At 36.2% G+C, this 25,937-nt stretch overlaps 1 protein-coding gene across 2 annotated transcripts; it reads right to left on the reverse strand.

The window, feature by feature from the left end:
• Positions 1-1,020: 1,020 nt before the first annotated feature.
• LOC121738516 (amino acid transporter AVT1B-like) lies at positions 1,021-25,286 on the reverse strand. 2 transcript variants are annotated; one of them, XM_042130634.1, is made up of 9 exons: positions 23,861-23,902; positions 23,687-23,779; positions 19,231-19,366; positions 11,841-12,009; positions 6,526-6,714; positions 5,722-5,960; positions 3,756-3,962; positions 2,938-3,133; positions 1,021-1,552 (listed from the first exon to the last, which is right to left on the reverse strand). In XM_042130634.1, exons 2-9 carry the CDS (start codon positions 23,768-23,770, stop codon positions 1,417-1,419), a joined length of 1,356 nt encoding a protein of 451 aa, XP_041986568.1. In that variant the 5' UTR covers positions 23,771-23,779; positions 23,861-23,902; the 3' UTR covers positions 1,021-1,416. The 2 variants fall into 2 exon arrangements, with proteins under 2 accessions (XP_041986568.1, XP_041986567.1); XM_042130633.1 differs by lacking the exon at positions 23,861-23,902 and adding an exon at positions 25,131-25,286 and having other exon boundaries at positions 1,022-1,552.
• Between the last annotated feature and the right edge of the window lie 651 nt (positions 25,287-25,937).

The raw sequence follows: 25,937 nt of genomic DNA on the forward strand, positions 1-25,937 counted from the left end.
TCTGGCATATTCTTATGCCTAAACGTCTATATTTCATCAGGAAATCAGATTTTTTCTGGCATCTATATTTCGTTAGGAAATTAGTAAACTTTAAGTACTTACATAAAAATTGGAACAAATTACTATCAAAGTCTTATAACGTTCGTCGATTACAATAATCGAACATCCCTATACTAATTAAATATTTTGTTTCTACTTGTTATCTCTTATCACAAGTTGAGTCCATGGGGGGCATGTTGCGTGTGAATGTACAAATATTATGAATTAACTTACGTCAATATTTGTGTGTGTTTGTAACTATTTAATAATAATATCTATGGACGCTTCACATCACGTCCGTCTGGCCCCGTGTTAAGTACCTGAAGGACTTGTGTTACGGGTACCAGACAACGGAAATATATTTAATACTTTTATACTATACGTCATATTATATTTAAGATTTTTATTATATCATACTCATATTTAATACACACATGATGAACTTTAGTTTTTGTTCCGTCAGCGGGATTCGAACCCGCGACACCCGGCTTGAGCTACCAACTCGCTCATCCACCGAGCTACAAAAGTAGTCTAATATAGTTAGACTAGCTATCTGTTAGCGCGACTATGTTTACTTTCTTAAAAGGATAGCGAAAATTTTCCGAGATATAGGTAATGTAAAATATTTTATATGTTCCTATTAAAACAAAATTGTACCGGTGTCTGACTATTTAGGATGCAATATACGCTGGCTTAAAACCATAAATACCTACAGCTATTCGTAAAAGGTGTAATTATAGTTTTAAGCCTGCCTGCATGGAACCACTCTGGACAAAACTACATCGAAATCGATTTATCCATTTAGAAGCTACAAAACCTATAAACAGAGCAAACTTTTAACACCCGCTGTTTTTTGTGTGGGAAAATAATAACGCAGTATTTAAAATTAACAAACTATTTAATGAATTTTCAGTTTTCTTTACAAAACTAACGTAAGTAGGTAGATATTATAAAAATAAGATAGAAATCAGTATGCTTCATATAATTAATTATATCATAAATAAATCTACTTAATCTTACTTAATCTCGTTAAGTATGATTACTAATTCGGAATTATAAAATTGAATTATTATTTAAAGACTACATAATTATCATAATGTTGTAAGTATTAGATATTAAAATACCTACCATATTTGTGAACATCGCAGAGATAACTATTTCACCATAGATGTTTATAATGTTATATAACTTCTGATGTCTCGAATATGGTACCTCAATTGAAATATTTTGATCATGTATAAAGGAAAACACCCATTTATAGTCACGTAAAGTTTCATCATAATCCTGTTATTGGCATTCATACTTCCAAACAAAAATTTGAGGTGCCAATAATAGGGCTGGCAACAATACGGCTAGCAACGATGGGGTTATTTAGAATTATTTAAGATAGCAGGGTGTCGCCTGCGACGTGCTAAATATGGCGCTGATGGCTGCGTAGGTGGCTATTATGGCACCCACAGCTCCCACGATGACCACCTGCCAGCACAGCAGCTTCGACCAGCCGGGGGTCTCGCTGGAATACAAGAAAAGAGTTGAGGATTATGAGCCTTAGCGGGCCCCTAGACAAGCTGCGAACAATTTTATTGCGCAAAATCACGTAATGCGTAATATTATTGACCGTCTAGGGTTGATATTGAACATCGCGCCTTCAAGGGCCGGATTAGGCCAAGACATTTTCTTTGCCACTTCTTTATAGAATCGCCGTTCAAAATGTATCTACGGAATTGGCATTAGACGAGTCGAACGTCAACTTCATTTAAACATTATCAAAATGTCAATTCCATACATTTTGATCGCCGGATAAAGAAAACGTCTTGGCTACAGGTTCTGCTTACGACCGCACTCAGAATCTTTTAATGATTATTTAACTTTAAGTTAATGAATACTAGATGACCCGGTGAACTTAGTATCAATTGTCTCCTAATATAAACCTTCCCTGGACTTCCATCATCCATGAATATATTTGAGAGACTAAAATTAGCCAAATCGGCTAATCCGTTATAGTTTTAGCGAGACTAACATTTAATAATTTTTATATACCTATATAATATTATTCAAATACATGTTTGGACATAAGCATATTATTTTCTATCAACTATACCTTAAATTAAGTTAAGTAATCGTTAAATTTAATATCCGAATTCGACCGTTAGGACTTATATTGCAATATTGCATTGCTTTACTACACGCAAGTTAACGACATTGATATTCAAAAGTTGTAGGGAATTAATTTGTGAGTTGTGACTATTGCATTTCTTGAATTTTAGGCACCGTATTTTTTTTCGGGGCGGGACCCTATTACTGAGACTTCGATGGCTGTCCGTCTGTCCGTCTGTCTGTCTGTCATGAAGGCTGTAACTCAAGAACGGTAATAGCTAGAGAGTTTAAATTTTTACAGATGATGTTTTCTGTTGCCGTTATAACAACAAATACTAAAAACAACATAAATTAAATATTTATGGGGGGCTCCCATACAACAAACGGGATTTTTGAATCATTTTTTGCTCGATATTCAATGATGACAAGAGGTAGGCACTTGAAATTTTCACAAAGGCCTTAATTATATGTTTACTTTCGTATAAAAGTTCGTTGTATAAAAGTTCATTTTTTACTCGCAATAAAAATTCAACGCATCGCATCATCACGTTGCAATGTCGACTGACCCTAAATAGCCAAGATGCCATATTGTGTAGTAAATGATGGTTAGCTTTAAATCGTAATAAAAATCCATCGCATCGTCACAGCACGGACATAACCAGGACCCACACATAACTGCGAATTCGGATCGCATCGCAAATATCTGCGACACAAAATACATAACAAAAATGACATTACGATGCGATGCGAATTCGCAGTTGTGTGTGGTAGCCCTTAACCCAAAAAGCTCGTGTCACTCACCTCTGCACCTGTCCCTCCGCTGGCGGCTGGTTGTCGAGCTTGAGGAAGCAGTAGCACGGCAGGATGAAGGTGAGCAGGCCGATGGAGGTGGCTCCGACCAGAGCCAGCACGGTGTAGAACCTCGGGATGCTCTCCCCGATAAACATGATGCCGGCCATGATTGACACGCGGACCAGGATGCGGTGGCCGATGGAGTCTGAGGAGGAACGAAAATCGTTAAAAAGCATTATAATAACTCCCACACTGGTTTCGGTAATGGTGGCCGGTTTCATTAAAACCATGCCAGTTGCGCAGTAGTAATTGTATAGTCTTAAGTGTGTGCGAGTACACAAGAGCACTCTCTATTCTCATACTCTCATAACCCAGTGGGACGACAGACCGACACGTCTGGCTAGAGATCAGGCGCAGGACGCAGTATAGGAATAGAGAGCATCTTACTTATCAGACAATCAGGTGATCAGCCTGCATTGTCCTAGCCAAACTTGGAAATAACATAATATTCCCAACGCGAGAAACGAACCCACGATCTCTGAGTCAAGAGCCATGCCCTAAGCCACTGGACCACGGAGGTGTTACAACCATCAACCTTCTCCGTTTAGAACATGTCCGGTGCTGTCGACGCCTACACTCAAAATGATCAAATGGAACGCCTCGCTGGCATGTTCGTGACTGCCATGAATTTGGCTCGGCGCGACATTCATGGCATTCACGAACACGCCAGCAGTATTGGGCCAATGCAATGGCGCGAGAGCCATATGGATTGCTCGTGAATGCCTACCTTAAAACTTATTAAATAGGGGTTGTTTTTTAACACTCACCTCTGGGGATATTGTACATCTCCTCCATCTCCTGGCACACGGGGTTGATGGAGATGATGAAGGCAGATACCAACTGAATAGCCATGAGCACATTAGCCACCAGAGTCAATGGTGTGGCAGTGAGAGATGTGATGAAGTTTGGTCCTACACTCTCGCCGTACACCGCGTAGCCAGCGATCGAGATAGGCAGGTAGATGGCCATGATGGCTGAAAATAAGCATATTGTTATCATCACACTAATATAATATTATTATAAAGACGAAAGTTTGTTGTGTTTGTTTGTTACTTCCTCACGTCTAAACGGCTGGAGCAATTTTAACCTTCAAGCGGTCGCGTGGCGTCGAATCGACTCCTCGCAATACATTTTCGTTGATATTATCGACATTTCTAGTTGAATCTGTATCATTCTCTCAGTAGCTTTTCATAATTTATCTATCTACAAAATAAATAGCTTACACTTACTCTCCGCACCCCCTTTGCAGCAAGGACCTCAATTGTTTTGGTCTCGGCGCCGGCGTCGAAAAGACTCCGCGCGCCTCTCTTATAATTTTATATGCAGTTTTCATATAATTGAGGCAAATTCTATGTTTATTTATAAAACTAAGTCGTCGTTGACCGATAACACCGAGTGTTATTGCTAGATGAAGAAAAAAATGGAACTAGGATAAGAAAATTCCGATCACTTTTTCTGCCCCTGTTCACACAAGATAAGCTACTTTGGATCAGCGAATATTATAATTAAGTTTTTACTAAAAATACATTAAATTTTCTGGGTGAACTGTTTATTTTAAAAAAGAGTAATAATTTAATATATTATAGCAAATCATGTTAATACAAATAACCGCGTTTTGCCCAAGAGGGCCTCCCGACGACGCGACGCATGCCAGCTAGATATGCTGCGAGTGTGAGTACGTGGTGCCAGGGTAATGCGCTGTAAACGCGGCACCTCCCCTTTCGCCTCCCGCGCCCCTTTTTGAAAACGGACGGCACGCGCCGCCCGCCATTTTGTTTTCAGTGGATTTCGAGCCGTGAGACTGCGCGTACGTACCTTTCAGTCTCCCGCGCAATACACACGACGTTCGCACCGCAAGCAACATCGTCTTTCCGTTGTGTTAATCTTTATCGTAGTAACTATATACTGTAAAGTGTAAATACTGTAACAAACTGGACCACTGATCCACAACTTTGCTTCGTTAGTAAAGTCCTGAAACCACACCCTGAGTTCTCATTTTCTGCCTACCGGCAGTGGCGCATCCCTTTTGGTAGTTCCCAGTACTAAATCTGGCACCCACGCCTATAATATGAAATAATAAATAATGTTGAATAAAAAGTGTTTTGTTTCCCAAATTCACCTACGACGTCTTTTAGGTTACGCGCAACCACTGCCGTTACAAAATAGCGCGCGCCCGCTTGAAGGTTAATGAGTATGTAGTTAGCTGATAGCCTGGATGTTAATCCAGTGTTAAGATAGGCTACATTTTACAGCGGGAAATGATGACAATTTGTAATCCCTAATAAACCGCGAGTAGCACCGCGGAGCACAGCTAGTCTTACTATAAGATAGAGAAACTCAGGGCTTGTTTCTACAGGGACATACATATACGCCATGGCGCCTGGCGGTGCACTCAATCGCAGCAAAAATATAATATAACAATTTATATTATTAAGTCCATTGTCGTAATGGACTTAATAATATAAATTGTTATATTATATTTTTACGAGGAATCCATCTTACAAACTTGCTTCGGCTGATGCAATTTTTCATTGTATTTACTTTTACTGTCTATGATTTTTAAAACAAAATACTGTGTTAACTATGAAATTTTATGTAAATACTACCAGAAATGGTCACGTTTTAATCATTGTATTAATATAACCCGATGTGTATTATAGAGGTCAGTGAACCCGACCAAATGCAGTAGGTACGCCATCAGCCGATGACTCAATATCTTTGATGGTACAATACCTGCGAAGCTGTACTGCAGGCTCTTGTTGAACTTGGTCTTATCGGCCATGTCGTTCTGTATGGTGGGAAAAGTGGAGGCGCCGTTGAAGGCGAACATCATGATGCCGACGGCCAGGAAGAAGTCCTTGAAGCCGTGGATGCCCCAGCGGAACACGAAGGGACGGATGTCGTTCATCATCTGAATGAAGTAGAGGACGCAGGCGATGACCGTCGCGAAGAAAGCGATTGTTCCTAGGAATCTGGAAAGAAAGGTTTTAGATAAAAAATTAGAAACCGTTTTTGTCGAGATGTCCTTTTCATCCTACCGTCCAATCAGCGTGGTGTCAGGACCGGCAGACATTATGTTCATGAAACGATTGAAAATATTGCAGTATTTTTATTAAATCACCTTAGAACAGAAATGCTAGAATGTCTACATGGTAGACACTAGACACAGGTTAAAATATTTTTTCTAGCACCACATTGCCCTAGTTATTTGTACAATAATGACAAAGTTCTATTGGCTTCGTAGTTTTACTAGCTTACTCCTTCGTCACTGTCAGTGAAAGTGCCATACTATTTGTTTACATTTTATTTATATCTCTTAGGACTTAGATCCATAAAACTCCCTCTGTAGTGAAAGAATAATGACTCCACCTGTTTTGGTCACAGTGGCCGGCTTCAACGAGGCCAGCTGGTATACAGGAGGAGTTTTATGATGAAACCTGTGGTGCCATGTCGTTTGCTGAAGCTTCATACCATATTCTACCATAATGTATTATTAGTTAGTCATTAGTTGTTACCATAGTGAATAAGAATACTCACGAGAAGTCCTTCGGCGTGCCGAAAAGAAGCAGTGGGGTCATTGCCCCGGTGACGATGAGGTACCACAGACACAGGGTCATGGTGGGAACCAGCGCCAGGAACAGCTGCTGGATGATCTGAGCCGCCAGCAGCAGGTAGACCACGGCCACACCGAACTGTGTGACAACGAGCGCCACTGACACTGCCGCGCTGAAAGTTTTGACATAAGATAAAAATAAGGCCTTATTATTTTCATTACGAATGGTTCACGTCGAGATCACCAATGTGGGAATAAGCGTGGAGGCGGCCTTCCTCCTTCCAACCGAGCGAGATGGATTGATTTCAACTATATCGACGCACTTAGAAAACTTCGATAGCGCGATGCAGGAATGTGGCGCTATTGTGGGTACTACTACCACACAATATGACACAGTACTCTCTGAAGGAAGTCAGCACTTGAAAATAAAATTAACGGTTCCAAACTCTTATGACAACGCACTATAAAATGCAACAAACAACGAACCGCATCACAAATGTACTGCAAGAAGCCTGCAATGTGTTCGAACTTCGAAGTGTTGGAAGCTTACAGTTCAGACTTCTCAAGTTACAGGGCTACGAGTAATTAGTGTTATCCTTTATATTCACCTACAGCTATGGATATTATCTACTATACAGCTATAGAGAAAGTGTTCTTAGGCCATTTTAAGCATCCGATCATAAATTCAACAGCGAAGGCAATCAAAATATTTGGGATACGACCACGAGTCGGTATAATACGGCTACGGTTGAGTTATATTACGGCTTTTTTGTTTTATGCCTTTATCGAAGTTTTTTGTGTAATGCCTTCTAAATCCCATTTCATTTATTTTTGCCATATATCAAGGTCTTAAACATATCGACGGTGGAAAGGCAAAAGTTTCCAAGCGACATATAGCTATTTTTACAGGAGAGCCGTTTAAAGATTCATTTTTTCTTTAAAAAATCGTAAAAAATTAGCTATTAGAGATATTTTAAAAAATCCAACGGATTTTTAAGGTGTTTTAATGCCTTTATTAATTGATTTATTAAAAAAAGGGTATCTCTGTATACTTAGCGTAGAAGTGGCGTTTGGTTACAATTTACCTAAATTTAGAAGCAGGTAAAAGTTACCAACCGATAAAAACGTTTTATCTTTCAATCTAGTAAAGATATCTAAATATATATTTTTTTCCAAATGGTTCGAAGCAAAAAGGGCTAAGTAGAGATTTTTTTTATGAATTGAACAAGCAAATGGGTCTAAATTTCATAATATTCCATTATTATAACAAGCAAAGTTTACTATACGACAAATAAAATTCTGTTAGTGTAAGTAATTATTTACCTGCCGCCAAATAAATTTGAGCTAGAACTCAAAAGTTTTTACTTTTTAGACTCAGTGAGGAAATTTGCTCAGTATAGTTATGCTGCAATCGAAAATAACTGAAGTTAAACTGTTGAAGAAAAACCTATCAAGTATACAATATTTGAAATATGCCTTTGAATAAATAATTTTCAAACAAATAATTGAAGCAGAGTTACTCGGTAAAAACAATATTCAGTATTCCAATGAACCGTAACTTACTTACCGACTTCTAAAATGTATGAAGATTGAGTACAGATAATAATATAGTTTAGGCTTAGTCCAATCGTAAAAATTTGGCCAAGTGTGAGTTTGACTCGTGTACAACTCGAAAGGTTCCGTACCATTATAGAGCAAAAATAGGCTAAAATAGGTTTTTTGTATGGGAGTATTTATCTATTTTATTTTAATTTTATTATTAATTATAAAAGTATAAATACAATTGAGTATTTTGTGAACATTTCAAGTGCCTAGCTGTTGCCATTATTGATATCTAGCAAAAAAGGTCAAAAAATCAGGTTTGTTGTATGGGAAAAATATTTTTTTTTAGAATTTGTTGTTACAGCGGCAAAGGAATTACACTATCTGCAAAAATTACAGATGTCTAGCTGTAGCCGTTCTTGAGATATAGACTGGAGACAGACAGACAGACATCGAAGTTGTAGTAATAGGGTCCCGTTTTTACCCTTTGGGTACGGAACCCTAAAAAGGCACTACTATAAAATAAGAATTATGTAACACTTTTTAGGTTATTCATAAGAATATTAATTTTGTTTTTGCCAAGGAAGTCAGTTTCTATTTTTTGTTTGAAAATATTTTTTTTTCTCTTTTTTACGGTTAGTCAACAAGGAACCCTTATAGTTTCGATCTGTCCGTCTGTCTGTCCGTCTGTCTGTCCATCTGTCTGCCCGTCTGTCTGTCCGTCTGTCTGTCCGCGGTTTTTCTCAGTGACTATAAGGCCTACAAAGCTGTAATTCGGCATGAATGTACATCTTAATCAAACCGACAAAATGGTAAGTATATAAAACCTTTAATTTTTTTTGTGGTACCTTCGATACACATTAAGCGGGGGTGATTTATTTTTTCCGCGTCCACGCCACCGTGTGGAGTGTCGTTGGATAGGTTTTTTAAAAATGTTATGAGTATTCAAAGACTATTTTCCGATTTAGGGATCCATTTGTGAAATATGAAGTTTTAAAGTGGAACAAATCGTTAGAGTCTAGTGTCCCCCCCCCCCCTTCTACCAGCTATGCGGTTGCTTCTGGAAATGTGAAAAAATTCACGGGGGTAAGAAATATGCTGAATTTAAAAGGAAAACTATCACGGCTAAGAAGACATTCATGAGTTATTGAATAATAGTCGATCAACTAAAAAATTGTATTCGTAGAAGTACAAAGGAAATTGTCGTTCAAACTTCAAATTCCTTTGAATGTAACTGAGATGATGTTGTTAGTAATGTAAAACACGTTATAAATGTACATACATTAACTATACAAAAATTATCAAAAATTAGCTGTACTACGGAACCCTATATTGCGTGTCGCCCGACATACACTTGGCCGGTTTTTTTTCGTGGCCATCCCAAAACATTTTCATTTCAAAAATCATTTTCCGATTTCGGGGTCCATTTGTGAAGTATGAAGTTCTGCAGTTGAAAAATACGTTAGAGTCCAGTGCCCCGCCCCCCATTCTACTGTGGATGTGTCTAATGGAAATGTGAAAATATTCACGGGAGTAGCAAAGATGCTGAATTTAAAAGGAAAACACTCACGGCTAAGAAGACTTAACAAGTTATTTAGTAATAGTCGATGACATAAACAAAATGTATGAAAAGTATAAAGGAATTTTTCGTTAAAATTCCTTTAAATGTTACTGAAATGGTGAAAAATTATCAAAAACTAGCGTTACTACGGAACCCTATATTGCGCGTGGCCCGGCCGGTTTTTTTTTTTTTAGTTATCTAGATGTCTATTAAGTATATTGTACGCAGTCAGTGGTGGATAATTTTATTTAAGTGTATAACTACCACAAAAGTTAACTGTACCTGGGTGTATTTAAAAAAAATACACATTATTTTGATGTGATTGATTTATGACCATGAGAAGTACCAATAATAGGGTCATGATTGACGGTGCGTGCAGCGAGGCATAATAACTTTATGGTGATGATGATGACAATTGATGAAATTGATATATTAATATTGGCATATTATTATGCTTAAATTAGTTGTTTAAATGCTGAAATCCCTGAACATCTATCTATGAGGATTGAAAATTAATAATAATAATAATATCTATGGACGATTCACACCACGTCAGCTGTTTTTCTGTACAGCACCTTCGGAACCAAGGTACCTATACATTTTTGCAGAATGTTACTTTTTGGTAGTATATAATATGTTTGAAATCCTTCAGAAAAAGTCACTATTGTAATACCCCAGTAATACCCCTGTACGTGTTTCCTTACAAATTTTAAGGAGTTGCCTCGATTCATCGTGGATCGCATCATCAGATCACAACTTTTGTGAACGTGGTACCAAATTTCAACTATGTCCTATACAACAACAGAAGTATCTTAAAAATCGGTCTACAAATAGTGGAGTTATCCGCGAACAAACATAACTTGTGGCGGTACCCACAATTCGCCTAACATTCCTGCATCGCGCTATCGAAGTTTTCTGAGCGCGTCGCTATATATACGAAATGTATCACGCGGGCTCCGGCCTGACCGAGCATAACACCTCGCTCGGTCGGAAGATCTTCCTTTGTGGTGGCCACGCATATTCCCACATTGGTGACCCTCGACAGAACACGCCTCCTTCATCATCATCACTAAATAAAGAACATACTATCGAATTGAGAACCCTCCTCTTCTTCTGGAAGTCGGTTCAAAATAAAAAGGCGATTCTCTTCACAAATTCGTTTATTTTATAATCAACTTTTGCTACGGAATCAGTAAAATATTTGGTATGAGTTTATTATAAAATTAATATAAGAACTATTGGTAAGTTCTTATATTCAAAACAGAAAACTCAAAAAATCAAATTAGCTTGAAAATTATAATTTTAATAGATACCAAGTGTCGTATCGCACAAAACAGTCGTAAGGAAATGCGCGAGAGCGCGCACGCTGGTTGCCTAAGCGACAGTGGAACTACGACTTATCGAAAAAACCGTTACTATCCACCATATTAGGTATGATTTACAGCGGGGACAAGCGACAACGCGTCAAGTGTTTGTTTGGGCTAACCACATTTAAAATTAAATAATTATTTCAGCAATTAGTATCCAAGTAACAAAATTTATAGATAAAACGGCAGGTAAAAGGTTACCAAGCGCCACATAATATTATCTTAGTTTGAGCGAGTAAAATTTACCATATTGAACTTTTGATATGATTACGGTTTGTTAAAAAATACTTAACGACAGAAAAAATATCTCAAGGGTTTAGAGTCCGAAATACCATAAATGAATAAATGTATTATAGGTAAAACGTACCTAAACCTAAACGTACCCAAGTACCTAATTGATACCATCAGTGGAAAGGCAGAAATTACTAACTGTAGTTTGAATTAAAAACGTGTAAAGCCAAAAATTACCAAGTAAAAAAAGAAACATGTAGATATTACCAAATGCCTACTTTTTAAAAAGGTGTCAAAAAGTTGTCGCTTGGTCGCCGAAAATCAGAAAAATACCCGTTTCCGCGGAGTTCCTAAGCGACATCAAAAGTGCTCGTAGAGACATGGGACTAAGACCAATCGATAGAGAAAAATTCGCTGATTCCGAATATATAAATAACTCATTTTGACCCCTAGTGTCGCTTGGTAACTTTTGCCTTTCCACCGTCGATATTATCTAAATCACAAATATATTAATAAAGGTAATATGAAATCGCTACCATAATAATACGCCTGGTCTCGATGTACGGCTGACATGACGTTTGGTCATGTCAGCACTTACCTCCACGTCTTTCCCAGGGCCTGTTCAGCGATGATAGCATATGGGTTCCTCTTCCTGGTCCTCATTTGCGGGTCTCTGGCCTCGATGAGGGACCAGCAGTCTCCTAAACGTTTTCCACTGAACGCTGCCATTAGACATATCAGCAGGAGTAACGGAACACCGAGCCATCCTGAAACAAGTGATAGGAAATGAAGAAATGTGATTCCCAGGGTACTTCAGAGTCGTTAACGCCAGATAAAAAGAAAGGCAAAGCAGCAAGCAGCATTTTCGAAATATTCATTAAAATACAATTCATTCACGATGTAAATAATGTACTTAACAAGTTTACATAATTCACTATTTTAACAGTGATGCAGCTCGAAAGCTCTATCGATGAATGCTTTCATTTTTAACCAACTTCCAAAAAAGTTGGAGGAGAGTTAAATGTGTTCGTCTGTTTAATCTTATAAATTATAAATTAATCTTATAAATTAATAAGTATGTGTTATTCAGTTTTGAGTGGCGTGAAATTTCTTTGTGAATAATCTCTAACAGAATAACAAAAAATAAGTATAAAGTTACTTTATACTTATTTTTTGTTAAAAGTTTTTAAACTCAAAAGTTCACTGTGCACAATATATTTTTTAAATGAACTTTAAATTATTGTAGCTCGATGAGCTTTGGCTTGGCGTTACGAGTGTAGCGAAGCACATCAGTATTATTAACTGAAGGAGGGGTGAATTAATTAGTTAATAATTATGATATCTAATATTGCATGCGTCTGGTATGTCCCATCGTACCAGCCGCATGCATCATGACCGTTGGGCCGAAGTCACCACCCACCACAGAGTGGATACCAGAAGACGGACGACGCCGCCGTGGACGGCTTCGAAAAAGATGGCGAGATGAACTGGATGCCTACAAGCCAGGCTGGCCTGCGGTGGCGTTGGAACGAGACAGATGAAAGACCTTGGAGGAGGCCCTTGCACAGCAATGGGATAATATAATATAGATTCTTAAAAGAAATCTAAAAGCATGATCAATAATAACCCACCAATCCCCAAGGGCCCACCCGGCTGTCGCATAACAATTGAAAATCTATAGTGTCTACGATTTCCACGATCGAGGTACATAATACGACGGATTTATTGATTGGCCTTCTTGTCTTAGAACCAAAAACATATCGCATAGATAAACCTCTGTCAAAAAATCAGAAACCGGCCATAAAACATCTGAGTAAGTATTTATAATAATATTTTTACACGTGTTTTTAACTAAGTAGAGGTTAGCTTTAATATTGCATAACAATATGTAATTAATTGTTTCTATCTAGAAATTTTACAAGTAGGCTTATATTATGTCCCTGGCAATTTGTAAGCCAAAGATGAAATGGTGATTTTGTTGTGTGTTACAGTTAAAGGTACAACATAATACATAGGTAAGTAGAAACAGAGACCAGCCATACATAGACTGTTGAGTCCCATACAAAATTGCGTGCACGAGAAAAGCAAGCTAAATCTAGATGGCGCCATCATCGATTCTGGCTATATCTGAAAATAATAATAATAATCTTTATTGATAACAATATAGGTAGGTAAATTGTTTCATTGTTGACATTTACAATTATTGTTACAATATCTTAATTTTAGCATAAACAATTTTATGGTACTAAATACCTAAACTAGGTCACATGACCTGTTCTTATAGGTACTTATTTAGTTATGTTAGTACTCTGATATTGTGATGTCTGTCTGTGTGTCGTGTATGGTATTGAACATTGCCCTACAAGTTATATTGGGACATTTACTGCTTCTCATAGGATGCAGTTCGACTAGGAGGTGTGAAATTCGTGTATATGTGTGTTATGTGATTAACCCTGTGTGACCCTAGCCCTACGATATGTTTGTAGGGGAGGCAGTACATAACTTTAAGCAAAGCTTTCTGAGCCCTTTCAAGTGTAAGTAGATTCATTTTGTGTCCACCCCCATTACGTTAATACAGTATGTTAATAACGGTTTACATAAAGTATTATAGATGATTTTTAATAAGTGATGACTAGCAGCATGCCTTATGTTTCTATCAATTTGCGAATTCTTTGGGATAAATCAGTAATGTGCGAAGTGAAAATAAGTAGGGAGTCAAGTTTGATGCCCAGATATTTTATATTGTTCACTCTTTCCAATGCTTGGCAGGCACAGTTTATATTTAGTTTTTTGTCACAGTTTTTATGGACTACAAGAGTGTGTTTTGATAGGGATTGCTGAGTTTTATTAGTTATAGAAAATGTTATATATTTTGTTTTATCGGAATTCATTGTTAGGAGGTTAGCAGAGAGTTGTTCTTGAATACAATTAAATCCGGTTTGAGCTTGTGTAAAGGTATCCTCCCAAGTAGATCCACTGAATATTATAGCTGCATCATCTGCAAATGCTACTATTTTGCCATTAGGTAAGTGTATATTTATAATATCGTTAAGGTACACCAGAAATAGGATGGGTCCTAACACAAATGTAATAATACAACAAAAAACGCGAAAGAACATTTTTCTGCATTTTTACAACATCATTTAAACACTCGTAGAATAATAATTATGATTTTCTAAAAATACTTCCGAATCAATGTTTATTGTAAGTGTTTAAACAACAATCGTTAGTTACGACACACTATAAATTACGCGAAGAGCCGAAATTACGCGGCGGAATTTTAATATTCTCAGATGTAGTGTGTGCGTTAACGCTTTGGAGTTAAGGTTGGATTTGCCATGTTCGGTTTCGAAAAACATTACTGCCGAATCGCTGCCGAACTTTACGCTCGACTCGGCTCGACGGAAGTCAATCGTCGTCGTCGTTCTGTCCGTATTTTGTATGCGTTTGAAACGCGGCGGAATTTATGCCGGCGTAATTCAGCCTAGTGTGTTTAGACCACGGAGCTAATACCAGTACTATTATATATTCTAAGTTAATACTAAGTTTTTTTTTTGTATGAGCTCCGTGGTTTAGACACTTTGGTTCGCACTCGCAGAGTGTGCAGGTTCGATCCCGGGTGGTAGCGTATACCAATGAGACATTTTCTGATCCCAGACACTACAATTTTTGAAGAGAAGGTTACTTCGCTCTGAAGATACTTTATAAATCAGCCACTATATATTATACAAAGGCCTAGTTAGCTTGCCGCACCCAAAGCACAGAATATTTACGAAGAAACAGAACTTTTACATGTTACTATTATTAATTATTAAAATTATAAATTTTCATATAACTTTAATAAAAGTATTTATAGCTTTACAAAAAGCCAAAACCTTTGTTCAACCACGTTCAACCAAAATTTCAATTATTTAAATAAATTCCTTTCTTAATCAGCGACTAGCTTTTGTAGTTTTAAAAATAATCTACTAGATGGCACATGTATTTTTATTCGTTAAGGGCATGTTAAGGCAAATTTGATACACCCAACGCCATCTATCATTCAGATAAGAACTAAAATTGCAATCACGCTGGTTTGTATGGGCTTTGAAACTCTTGTATATTTATTACTCTATGGTAGAATATACTATTCGCTACACAAAATAGCAAGCTTTTAAGTAAGTACTCTAGCTGAAATTATATGGATGAAAAAGGTGAAAATAAACATAAGTAGGTAGGGGGGGGGGGCATGGGCGTATATAGGGGGGGGGGGGTCCTAGGGGTCCGGACCCCCACTTTACTATCCATCTTACTTGTCCAATCGACAATATAATATTATTGTCATCGATTGTCATCGGCGAGGTACATATCTGTTGTATTTTTTTTCTATTTACAATATAATAAAAAAATTATACTGTGGAGCGTGTCCGTAGGCAGAGTAGGTATTTAGGCTGCTGCAGAACCCTTCATGGGCGAGTCCAACTCGCACTTGGCCGCTTTTTTACGTTAGAGACCCCCCCACCCCCTTATCAAAGCTATACATACGCCCGTGGGGGGTGGCATTTTTCAGTTGCCCCGCCTGAAAAAAATTGGAGATCCGGGGCTGCCTAGTATTAATACAAGTTTCATATTATATCTAATAATACTTAATATATCATATTATTTTCTAATAAAAGGATTTTCTTCAAAACTTTTATTTAGAATACAAACAAAATTAAATATATATAAATAACATTAACGACTCTGTATTTTCGTAAGCCGGGGTCCCACAGTTGTTATTGATAGCAACAAAACAGGTTCTAGCAAGCGTCTCTTTCACTCACGTGGCGAAAGAGAGGGATAGAATTAGTATAATTATATTGAAACACTAGCATAATATGAGATCCATTTGGAAATATTGTTAAGAATGTTGCGCAACGATTTGTGGGAGGCAAACAAAATTATCATAAAACTTATAAAACTGTGAGTTTTTAACTGGAACAAACGAATATGTGACCAAGACTACTTGTACCTATTACTTGTACTATTATCTATTCTGTGCCAAGACAAACATCATAATTCATAACCAAGAAAAAATTGTTCGCACGCATATATCGAAGTAAAAGTCAAAATATATTTTGCAGGAGCTTTTGGCTAGGCATTATAAAATCATTTTAAATTGATGATCGATACAGGGTGTTTCACATAAGGTAAACGAAGCCAAAAGGAGTCATTCTGAACCACTTTTGTTCTACGACTTTTGAAAATTCACGAAAAAAAATGATTCTCTGTAGAACCTTGTTGGTCACGTGACTTTTTAATTTTTACTAAAGAAAAAGGATATTTTTTTTCTTGCGAATTTCCAAAAGTCATAGATCAAATTTAATGTTGTTCAGAATGAAATAAAACGAATGGACTTAGCTGATGCTAATCGAAAGAGGGTTTTGCTAAGCAACAATGTCATAACTCATTAATTTTAAAAATCACATTCGCTATAGCTATAATAGGTACCCCGGGTCAATTCTGACCGCAACGCATCGTATAGATGCATTTCAAGTAAATTGACAGATTTCATGAGCGTGAGTCTTGCAAATCTGTCAAATCTATACAAATTTAGAAATGCATCTACGCGTCGCGTTGCGGTCTGCATTGACCCTTACGTTCCTAATAAAACACGTGCACAATGTACTTTATAGATATTATAATCGCAAGCTAAAGTTTATTATAAAGTAACTTAAAATGTGTATTACAAACGTACGAGTACTATAATCATTATTAATTAGCATTTAGGTAATAATCAATTTGTTAATTTTGTAATTAGTTAGCAATAATTATTTATTAATGAAACATTACGAAGTTGAGTCACTCAAATACACTAAAAAATGGCTTTTAAGTAAAACAAACATTTATTGCATAAATAATAAATGTTTGTTTTACTTAAAAGCCATTAAAAGTTACAAAATAAGATGCTTTTGAGACTACACAATAATAATAATAATTCGACTGCGTACGTAAAATATAAAATCTTATATAATAATTTAATATAGAATTGTACACATTGTGGTACACATAAAATATACAATGCACATAGACAAAATTAATATTACATATTAATAATTAACTTCCTTGAGAAGTATTGTGAATATAATAAACCTCTATATCTGGCATTTATCGATTACACTAAAGCCTTCGATAATATTAAACATCCATATTTCAAGCCCTCCACAACCAAATACAACTTATATAAGATCTTTTAAAAATCATTTACTGCAATAGTTCCGCTAATATAAAATTGAAGAACACTGGACCAATATTCCGACTTCTCAAAGGGGTTAAGCAAGGGACCAAACTTTTTACGAGTGTTCTCTAAGAAGTTTTCCAAAAGTTGGCAGTACCATGAGAGGCAAAAGGTATTGTGGTCGGCGACAGAAGGCTGACAAACCTTCGGTTTGCCGACGACATCATCCTATTCGCATCTACAGCCTCAGAATTGCAAATCATGCTTGACGACCTAAGCACAGCAAGCCTTTGGGCAGCAGCAAGGTGGGATTAGCGATAAATCGGTCCAAAAATAAAATAAACGGGCGAAAATATTTTAAAGTGCTTATATCAAGTTGAATTTTTATGTTATTTGGCACAGATATACGTGGGAGAGCCATGCTTCGGCACGAATGGGCCGGCTCGACCGGAGAAATACCACGTTCTCACAGAAAACCGGCGTGAAACAGCGCTAGCGCTGTGTTTCGCCGAGTGAGTGAGTTTACCGGAGGCCCAATCCCCTACTTTATTCCCTTCCCTACCCTCCCCTAATTCCTTCCCATCCCTTCCCTCCCCTATTACCCTATTCCCTCTTAAAAGGCCGGCAACGCACCTGCAGCTCTTCTGATGCTGCGAGTGCCCATGGGCGACGGAAGTTGCTTACCATCAGGTGACCCGTTTGCTCGTTTGCCCCCTTATTTCATAAAAAAAAAGATATAGAGTAGACCACGTAAGACATTGGCTATTTATTTGCGGGAAATGTACGGTTTCCGTGAATTCCCTAATTTACGCGGGCGAAGCCACACGGAACGTCTATTTAAAAAGATTTTAGTTCTTTTCAGTGAAAGTGGCAAACAAATTAAAATTATTACGTTTATGTTATTATGCGTACTTGCTGTAGTAAGAATTTTCCTATGATTTTCTCGTTTCTAGCTAGTAATTTTACTTGATGATAATATTGTTGTAGAAACTAGAAATACCTACGTTATTTAGCGGTGAATGTGTTCCAGAGAACCAGCAAAGCCGGTTAAAATATGAAATACAAATAGATAATAACATGATACCTTTGGTAGACATTTTCCTTATCAAATTTTGTCGCATTTCCATAAACATTTGATTAATATTATGTACCTATTAGTATATAAATAGTAGTAATTAATTCTTGAAGTAACACTAGGACAATTTTAACAAGTACTTAATATTAACCATGTAGACCAGTGGTACCCAAAGTTTTAATTATACGGGCCACACACACATTTTGGTCGTGGTGTCGCGGTACGTAACCAAAATCGTTAGGGTGAAAAATACCTTTAACGTTCTAATTAGAAGAGGAGAGTTAAAAGTGGCAATTTTTTACTATATTTACAAAGACTGCACTATTTTGCCGGTGGGCGTGAATTTCAAAATGGTTTATTTTTATGCGGGCCACTATTTTACGTACACATTACCTATAATAAATTACAGACATTACGTACCGGGATTCCTAACATTTTTAACCCCCGACGAAAAAGCCCCTAAAACCTGCATCCCTCGTGTTAAAACTCTAACATAATATTATTATCTATGTGTGTGTGACCGATTTTGATATAAGTAGTTAGTTTTTTCTCTATAAACCCAACATGATTGAGTGATCTCATTTGTTCATAATCATCAGCCCACTCAGAGCTGTAAAATTTGGCTTTACTTCATACTACGAGTATTACTTGAAGCATTGTGTGAACATGGACATGGTGGTTATTTTAAATTTCTTTATCTACGCTTAAGCTTCTTACCAGTTTTGACTAAAGCTCTCGGTAAGGCCAGGACTCCACCACCGGCAATCTCTCCAACCACCAGCAGTGCTGTCTGCTTGACTGATAGACCACCACCACCATTCTTGTTCAGCTCTGGATCTTCACCATTGTCTCCCTATGAAGAAATAGATTTATTTCTTAATCATTTTACTTTATAGAAACGGTTTCAAGCACATACTTTTTCATGACATAAGTTATTTGTTGTGACCCGCGCGTGGATCTTTTCCGCATGCGGGTGATACTATGATTCTATGATTCATGAAAAACATCTACGAAATGATAGAATGCGAGCAACTTTCATGGCCGCAGATCTGCACCAAGGGGGTAAAAAGGGGAATTAAATATCATATATTTGCCGTGTGTGGTGCGCTTAAATCAGCCTTCTTATTAATTCATGATATTATAGACCACAAGACACACCATACTGCCTTCCGCAATATTACATTACCTAAGTAGCTCCAATAAAGTCCGCTTTATTCTTAGACTTGTATGTTTAATGCTAATAGACCGTATATGCAATCACCAGTCATAGGATTAAGATCGAAAAACGGACTTCTGATCTTATATAACTTCTGTCTTCTATCTTCTCTGGAAAGTCGAAAAGTGGCACACATACCGCTGTGACTCGTATACAATATCGTTACAGTAAAACGTCTTTTGATGTTTAGCAAGCAAGTGGCGTGTAGAAAGATGGGAGGACATTAATTGTTCTTCTGCGTCATACCGGCGATCGAATCTACTGGGAGTATCGGTCTTACTACTAAAGAATTTTCTACTATCTCTTCTAATTCCTCGAATAACGCTTCGATCGTAAGCTGTCAAACTCGCGCGGGACACAATATGGCTGTGCTCAGTGCAATTAACATGTTGTACGATCAGAGCAACCTTTAAGCTAAGGCCAAACCTACGCGAACAGGCGTCTGCGAAGCGGAGCGTCAAGTTGTCAAATGTGTGTTTTGTATACAAAAAACACATTTGACTACTTGACGCTCCGCTTCGCAGTCGCCTTGGTCGCGTAGGTTTGGCCTAAGCTTTATCATTTTGTACCCATCCCAAAAAAATGTGGACATCTTCGCTGATTTAGTTTCCATCAGCTAAAAATTATTTTTTTCATTTCCACGTCGTCATGTAAAAGGTAAATAAGAAAAATATTAAAATTAACACTAAACTATAAGCCATGTAGGCGAATCCAATTAGTTGAAAACAGGATTACCAGCAGGCCTACAGCTGGCTTGCGAGCTATGACCTACTCTAGTATTCGATCCTATATTCCACTGCATATAGGAGACTGCATATTGAAAAAAAATGCATTCGGCGAATAATAAAGGAACTTTTCGTTCATATTCCTTTGAAAGTAACTTAGTTGATATTGTTAGTAGTGTAAAACACGTTATAAATCATTGACCATAGAAAAAATTTAAAAAACGGAACCCTATATTACGCATGGACCGACACGCACTTGGCTAGTTTTTTTTATTTGATATAAATACCTAAGCTATTTTGGATACGAAAAGCGTTAGTCGATTTTCACACAAAACGGCAGATACTAGATGAGCACACAAAATGTCATCAAAATCTGTGAAGTTATTTTGGTGTAATGCAACTAACACAGACACGAAAGTTTTATATGCGTACTTATCTACTTCTATTCGGTGCATGATAGAGATAAATCCGGTCATTGACCTATATGCTTGTTTCTTTCTGTTGCATTTTCTATATTCCAGTTTTCTAATCTAATTACCATCTATAAGTACTTCAAGTAATGCATAGGAAAGCTTTTCCGGGATTCCTAACTCTAACCTAGCTTTAAACAAGAAGAAATAATAACACCTTTAAATAATAATTTAATGTTGTAAACCTGTCTAGAAAGACCTTGGGCCACAAACTAATGATGCACGTCTGTATATAACAAAACATATCATACAATATTACCACAGTTTAATTGATATATTTAGTAGGACATCTTCATACTAAACCTTCCAACCGCGCATAAAAATCTATAAACTTATATTACTAATTTAGATCAAAATTATTACAGCTTAGATGCAGTTCTCATTTTAGGGTTCCGTAACCAAAGGGTAAAAATAAAAACGGAATCCTATTACTATGACTTCGTCTGTCTGTCCGTCCGTCTGTCTGTTTGTCTCGAAGCTGCATCTGAAGAACCGCTATAGCTAGAATTTTGAAATTTTCACAGATTGTGTACTTCTGTTGCCCGAACAACAACAAATACTAAAAAAAATAATCGGCCAAGTGCGAGTCGGACTCGCGCACGAAGGGTTCCGTACCATTATAAAGCGAAAGTAGGCAAAAATTGTGTTTTTTGTATGGGAAAATTATAAATTAAATATTTATTTTATTTTAATGTTAATATTAATTATTAAAGTAAAAATATTATTAAAGTAAATAATTAAGGATGCTGCAAAAATTTCAAGTGCCAGTTGCCATTATTGACCCCAATGGAGACCCCATTCAATATTTATTTTATTTTTAGTATTTGTTGTTATAGCGACAATACAAATACACAATCTGTGAAAATTTCAGAAGTTTAGCTATAGGTAGCGGTTCTTGAAATAAAGCCTAAAGACAGACAGACAGACAGACAGACGGACTGATATTGAAGTCACAGTAATAGGGTCCAGTTTTTATCCTTTTAAAAGAAGAAGTAAGAGTTTAAGTAACCAAGAAGTTTTAGACGCACTTTTCCAGAAATGCATATTTTGCTATGTAGACCAAAATGATGATGATTATTTTTTGGTGATTGTCGGTATATTTACCATACGTTTAAAGTATTAGAACAGGAAATGTATAAAATATATGAGGTTTTGTTGCTGAAAATTTGTCAATGTTTAACATTCAATAGTTTATATGTTATTTGGACTTAGCTTTTTAAATTTCAATCTAAGCTATAGGATATTTAACTGTTATTTTAGTTACCTACATGTTTTACCACAATTTTAAAATAATGTTGATTTTTTTTTAATTTTCCCAACTCACGGTTTCCACTTGAAATTTTTTGACTTCTAATTTTAATTTGGAAGTTTTGGTTATAAGTATATAAGATTATTACGACATATAGGAGGAAAACATAAACAATTTTGTTTCTTATAATACAAAATATATTTTCTCTTAGAACATTTTTTCAGTTCTTACAAACTTGACATTGCCGTCCTTCAAAATTAAAATATTTTACTTTTCTGTCGCAAACATACCAGCCTACTCTAAATAAGAAGTTTTAAACTTACAAGTATTAAAAATATAATTAATCTTTTGATTAAATCTGATTAACATTGAATTAAATAACAAAAATTTACAGAAAAAAATTAAGAAATATATAAATTTATGCCATTTTTATGTCATTTAATTTTCGGGCTTTCAAAGACCCCAGGTGACCAACGGCGTTATTTTAAAAGTGCGACCAACCGAGGGTTAATATAAATTTAATAAAAAAATATTTAAGGGGGGCAAACCCATACAAAAAACACAAGTTTTGTCTTATTACGAGTTGGACTGAAAATGGAGTACCAGAATACGCCGTTGGTTTCTAATTATCTATTAGTAATTTGATACTGTCCTATGAATTTAGAGTAAGTTTAATACGAGAATCTGTATTGCACGAAATTCAAGAACGAGGACACGTGCTACTGTTTATATTTGTATTGTGGTATAACTTGAGGCGTACAGTAACTAGGTACCTAGGTATCTATTAATAGCACTAACACACTGAGGTTGGGACTTAGGATGTTATTAACTCAACGTTCAATAGCTTAGCTAAGATTTTATTATTTAACACCTCGATCGTGAGAATCGCAGACACAATAGATTTTCAATTGTTAGTTGTCATAAGCATCGAAGAGCTTTATCATAGGCTTTATGTTCCTGACTCTGGCTGGCTGTTATTCACAAAACAGCATAATAAGCAGTTCCTTACAAGTAGAATAAAGGATGAAAATAACTAAAAAAAAGGTGCAATAACACTCAATATGAATTACAAATGATACTGTTTTGATGTGGTTTTGATGCTAAAAAGCTGTTGTTATAGTTCGATGTATCCGGTTTCTATATGTTTTAACTGTAGTTAATTTATTCAACAGTTGATTTAGGGTGGGTTGGACCAGAGTCGTAGTTATAGTTAAGGTTAAGGTTATCGTTAAATGTAGTGTCCATTATGACTTTTACTAGGGATTTGACAGTTCATTTGACATTTTGTTATGGTTAAAGTTAAAGTTATAGTTAAAGTAAGTTGGTGCAACCCACCCTTAGCAATTGTTTTGGCGTTAACCAAACAAAATTGAAAAATGATAGAAAACAGGCATAAGAGGATTAGTCAATTAAAAAATTCGGCGGTTTTCCTCTCCAATCTTGTGACTCCTAATAGATTGTGTTGTTTGAAAAATATCCTATTATTTTTTAAATATTTTAACATTTTTCTTACCACTTTAGCGACAAGGGGTGTAGTTTCCGAAGCCTCCGACTTGCCGCGCGACGTCGACGATTCTAAACCGTTTTTCTTACTCATTGTTTTTACCTGCAACGAAAAAGGTACGGTTAAAAAATTTTTACCTAAAAATAAACGAATGGCAAGCTTTTGTTGTGTGACATAAATTACCTTACTGAGTTAATGAAGCTTTTAAGCTTCCGGGTTTTATGTAAGCTGGAAAGGTACCAAAATATTAAATTAAAAAATATAATATTCCAGTTAAGTGCATTTGTTTTAAATAAGTAAGTACCGTAACAGAGTATATTAATAAAATGTATTTCATGTCTTAACGAAATCTAACCGAAAAAGGAAAAAGGCAGTCCGAGCTTTGTGCTATTGGGAGATTCTACAAAGTAAACTATTTCAAATACCTTCAAAGTATTCTAATTTCAAATGCGAAGGCGTCTACGAATCATGTTTATTCCAAAAAGCCGGTTCTACGAACGCACGTTACGAATAAGGTTAGATTAAAAATTGGTACCAGAATAAAAAGCGTTTTTGTGGAGAGTGGAGACAGACGACTTTGTTTAATTAGATTCAATATGAATATGTTCGTTCAGAGTTTTATTACTTCCAATAGGACCTTATTATAAGTGAAATTAGGATCACAATCATTGAAACATGAGCCGTAAGGTTTGTTAAACTAATAATATGTATCTATACTGTGGTAAGGTTAAAGAATTTTGAATGGATAAAGCAAATGGGGCACATGCTTTGCGTCCTTGTATGTTTTCGGCCCTATTTTAGATTTTTTTTAGGTTTCAGCACCTTTACCTAAACTAACGTCTAATATATACTCCGAAAAAGTTCGGACGCCAAATTGCCTTAATACATGAACATTACATACAATATGTTATAACAAATACATTTTTATGAATTTGCCACCTTAATACTGGTTGGTTTTCCTCCTAAATATAAACCTAGTTTCTATTATTCTAGGATCAATGTACTATAATTGCTATAATAAATTGACATTAATAGCGATGGATCGTCGGCTGGAGCTTTTAAAGCTTTTATTGAAAGTAATAATCTAGCGAGGTGTTATAAGTACATTTCTAACTTCTTACCCTCGTTCTAATACAAGTAAATACGTTTCTAAAATAATAAAAACGTGAATTTATGCTTTAACACTAAACTTATTGACCTCCTAAGTTAATTAAGTCATTTAATGTTTTATACCGGTCTTTATTAAGTACACAAGTTACTGAAAATCGAATCTACCTTCAACCCTTGATTCTAGAAAGTAGAAACTGAATCATAGAACGAAAAAGATTGAAGAAACGTGACGATTTCGATCTAAATAATAGGACAGAAGCGAGCCACTCAACTGGTTTGGATAGTTTAACGATCGACCAATTTCCTGTATATAAATGAGCTGAATTGGTACGGCTTCACTCACCCAAGACGGCCGGCTCCCACTGTGTACGATGTCAAACTGGCGACGTTCAAAGTTTCAAACTTGAACGTCAACTTGCCACAGAAGAATGTTGTTACGATTTGGGATTTAATGGGAGTTTAAAACGCTAACGTGTAATATAGTTGAATTTGATTTTAGTGGAATTTGTAATACTTAGGTAAAGACCATGCACCATAGAAGGCATAGACTTAATATATACTGATAGAAGGCCACGTAAACGTTCCTTTAAGTTAGGCCACGATCCTTTACAGGCCAACTGTTCAAAAGTCGTAGTTATCGTCATGGTAAGACATATTATTCCTTCTACTACACACGTCTTAGACCCATCAAACTAAAGGCCACAAACGCGGCGGCGAGTCGAACGCGCCGCAATTATGGCAGTGAGATCTCACTGTTTGTAGACTTTGGTTATCGAGGCTACAATAATTGTAATTTCCGCACTCTGAAAAACGATGTTTTTAGTTACATGACCTATATCTATCTCAAATTTAATTACAGGGCATTGTCGTATAGGGATATATGTATAGTACTAATAAAAGAAATTCTACTTATGCCTCGATTTAAGTTAAAATATTGGTAATGTTCCTAGGAAGGCCGGTGGTTCCTTATAAGGATTTGATAGTTGGCCTTGCTAGGGAACATGAATTTTACAAGGAACATCTAAAAATCATTAACGTAATAAATAAACCGTTATTTTTAGTTATAAATGCGTACCGTAACAATTAAAATAATGTTATAACATCTTTACTTATTAGGATTATTAAACTTATACACGCATATTGAACATTT

Source organism: Aricia agestis, chromosome Z (genome assembly GCF_905147365.1).
Source record: "Aricia agestis chromosome Z, ilAriAges1.1, whole genome shotgun sequence".
Lineage (NCBI taxonomy): Eukaryota > Metazoa > Arthropoda > Insecta > Lepidoptera > Lycaenidae > Aricia > Aricia agestis.

Bases quoted from the DNA above. Each gene is read 5' to 3' on its own strand.
- LOC121738516 (XM_042130634.1), bottom strand. From the start codon at position 23,770: ATGAGTAAGAAAAACGGTTTAGAATCGTCGACGTCGCGCGGCAAGTCG. The intron at 12,010-19,230 runs GTAAGAAGCTTA...CACTTGTTTCAG, and splicing joins GAGAGCTTTAGTCAAAACTG to GATGGCTCGGTGTTCCGTTA. The intron at 6,715-11,840 runs GTAAGTGCTGAC...CAAAACTTTCAG, and splicing joins GCCCTGGGAAAGACGTGGAG to CGCGGCAGTGTCAGTGGCGC.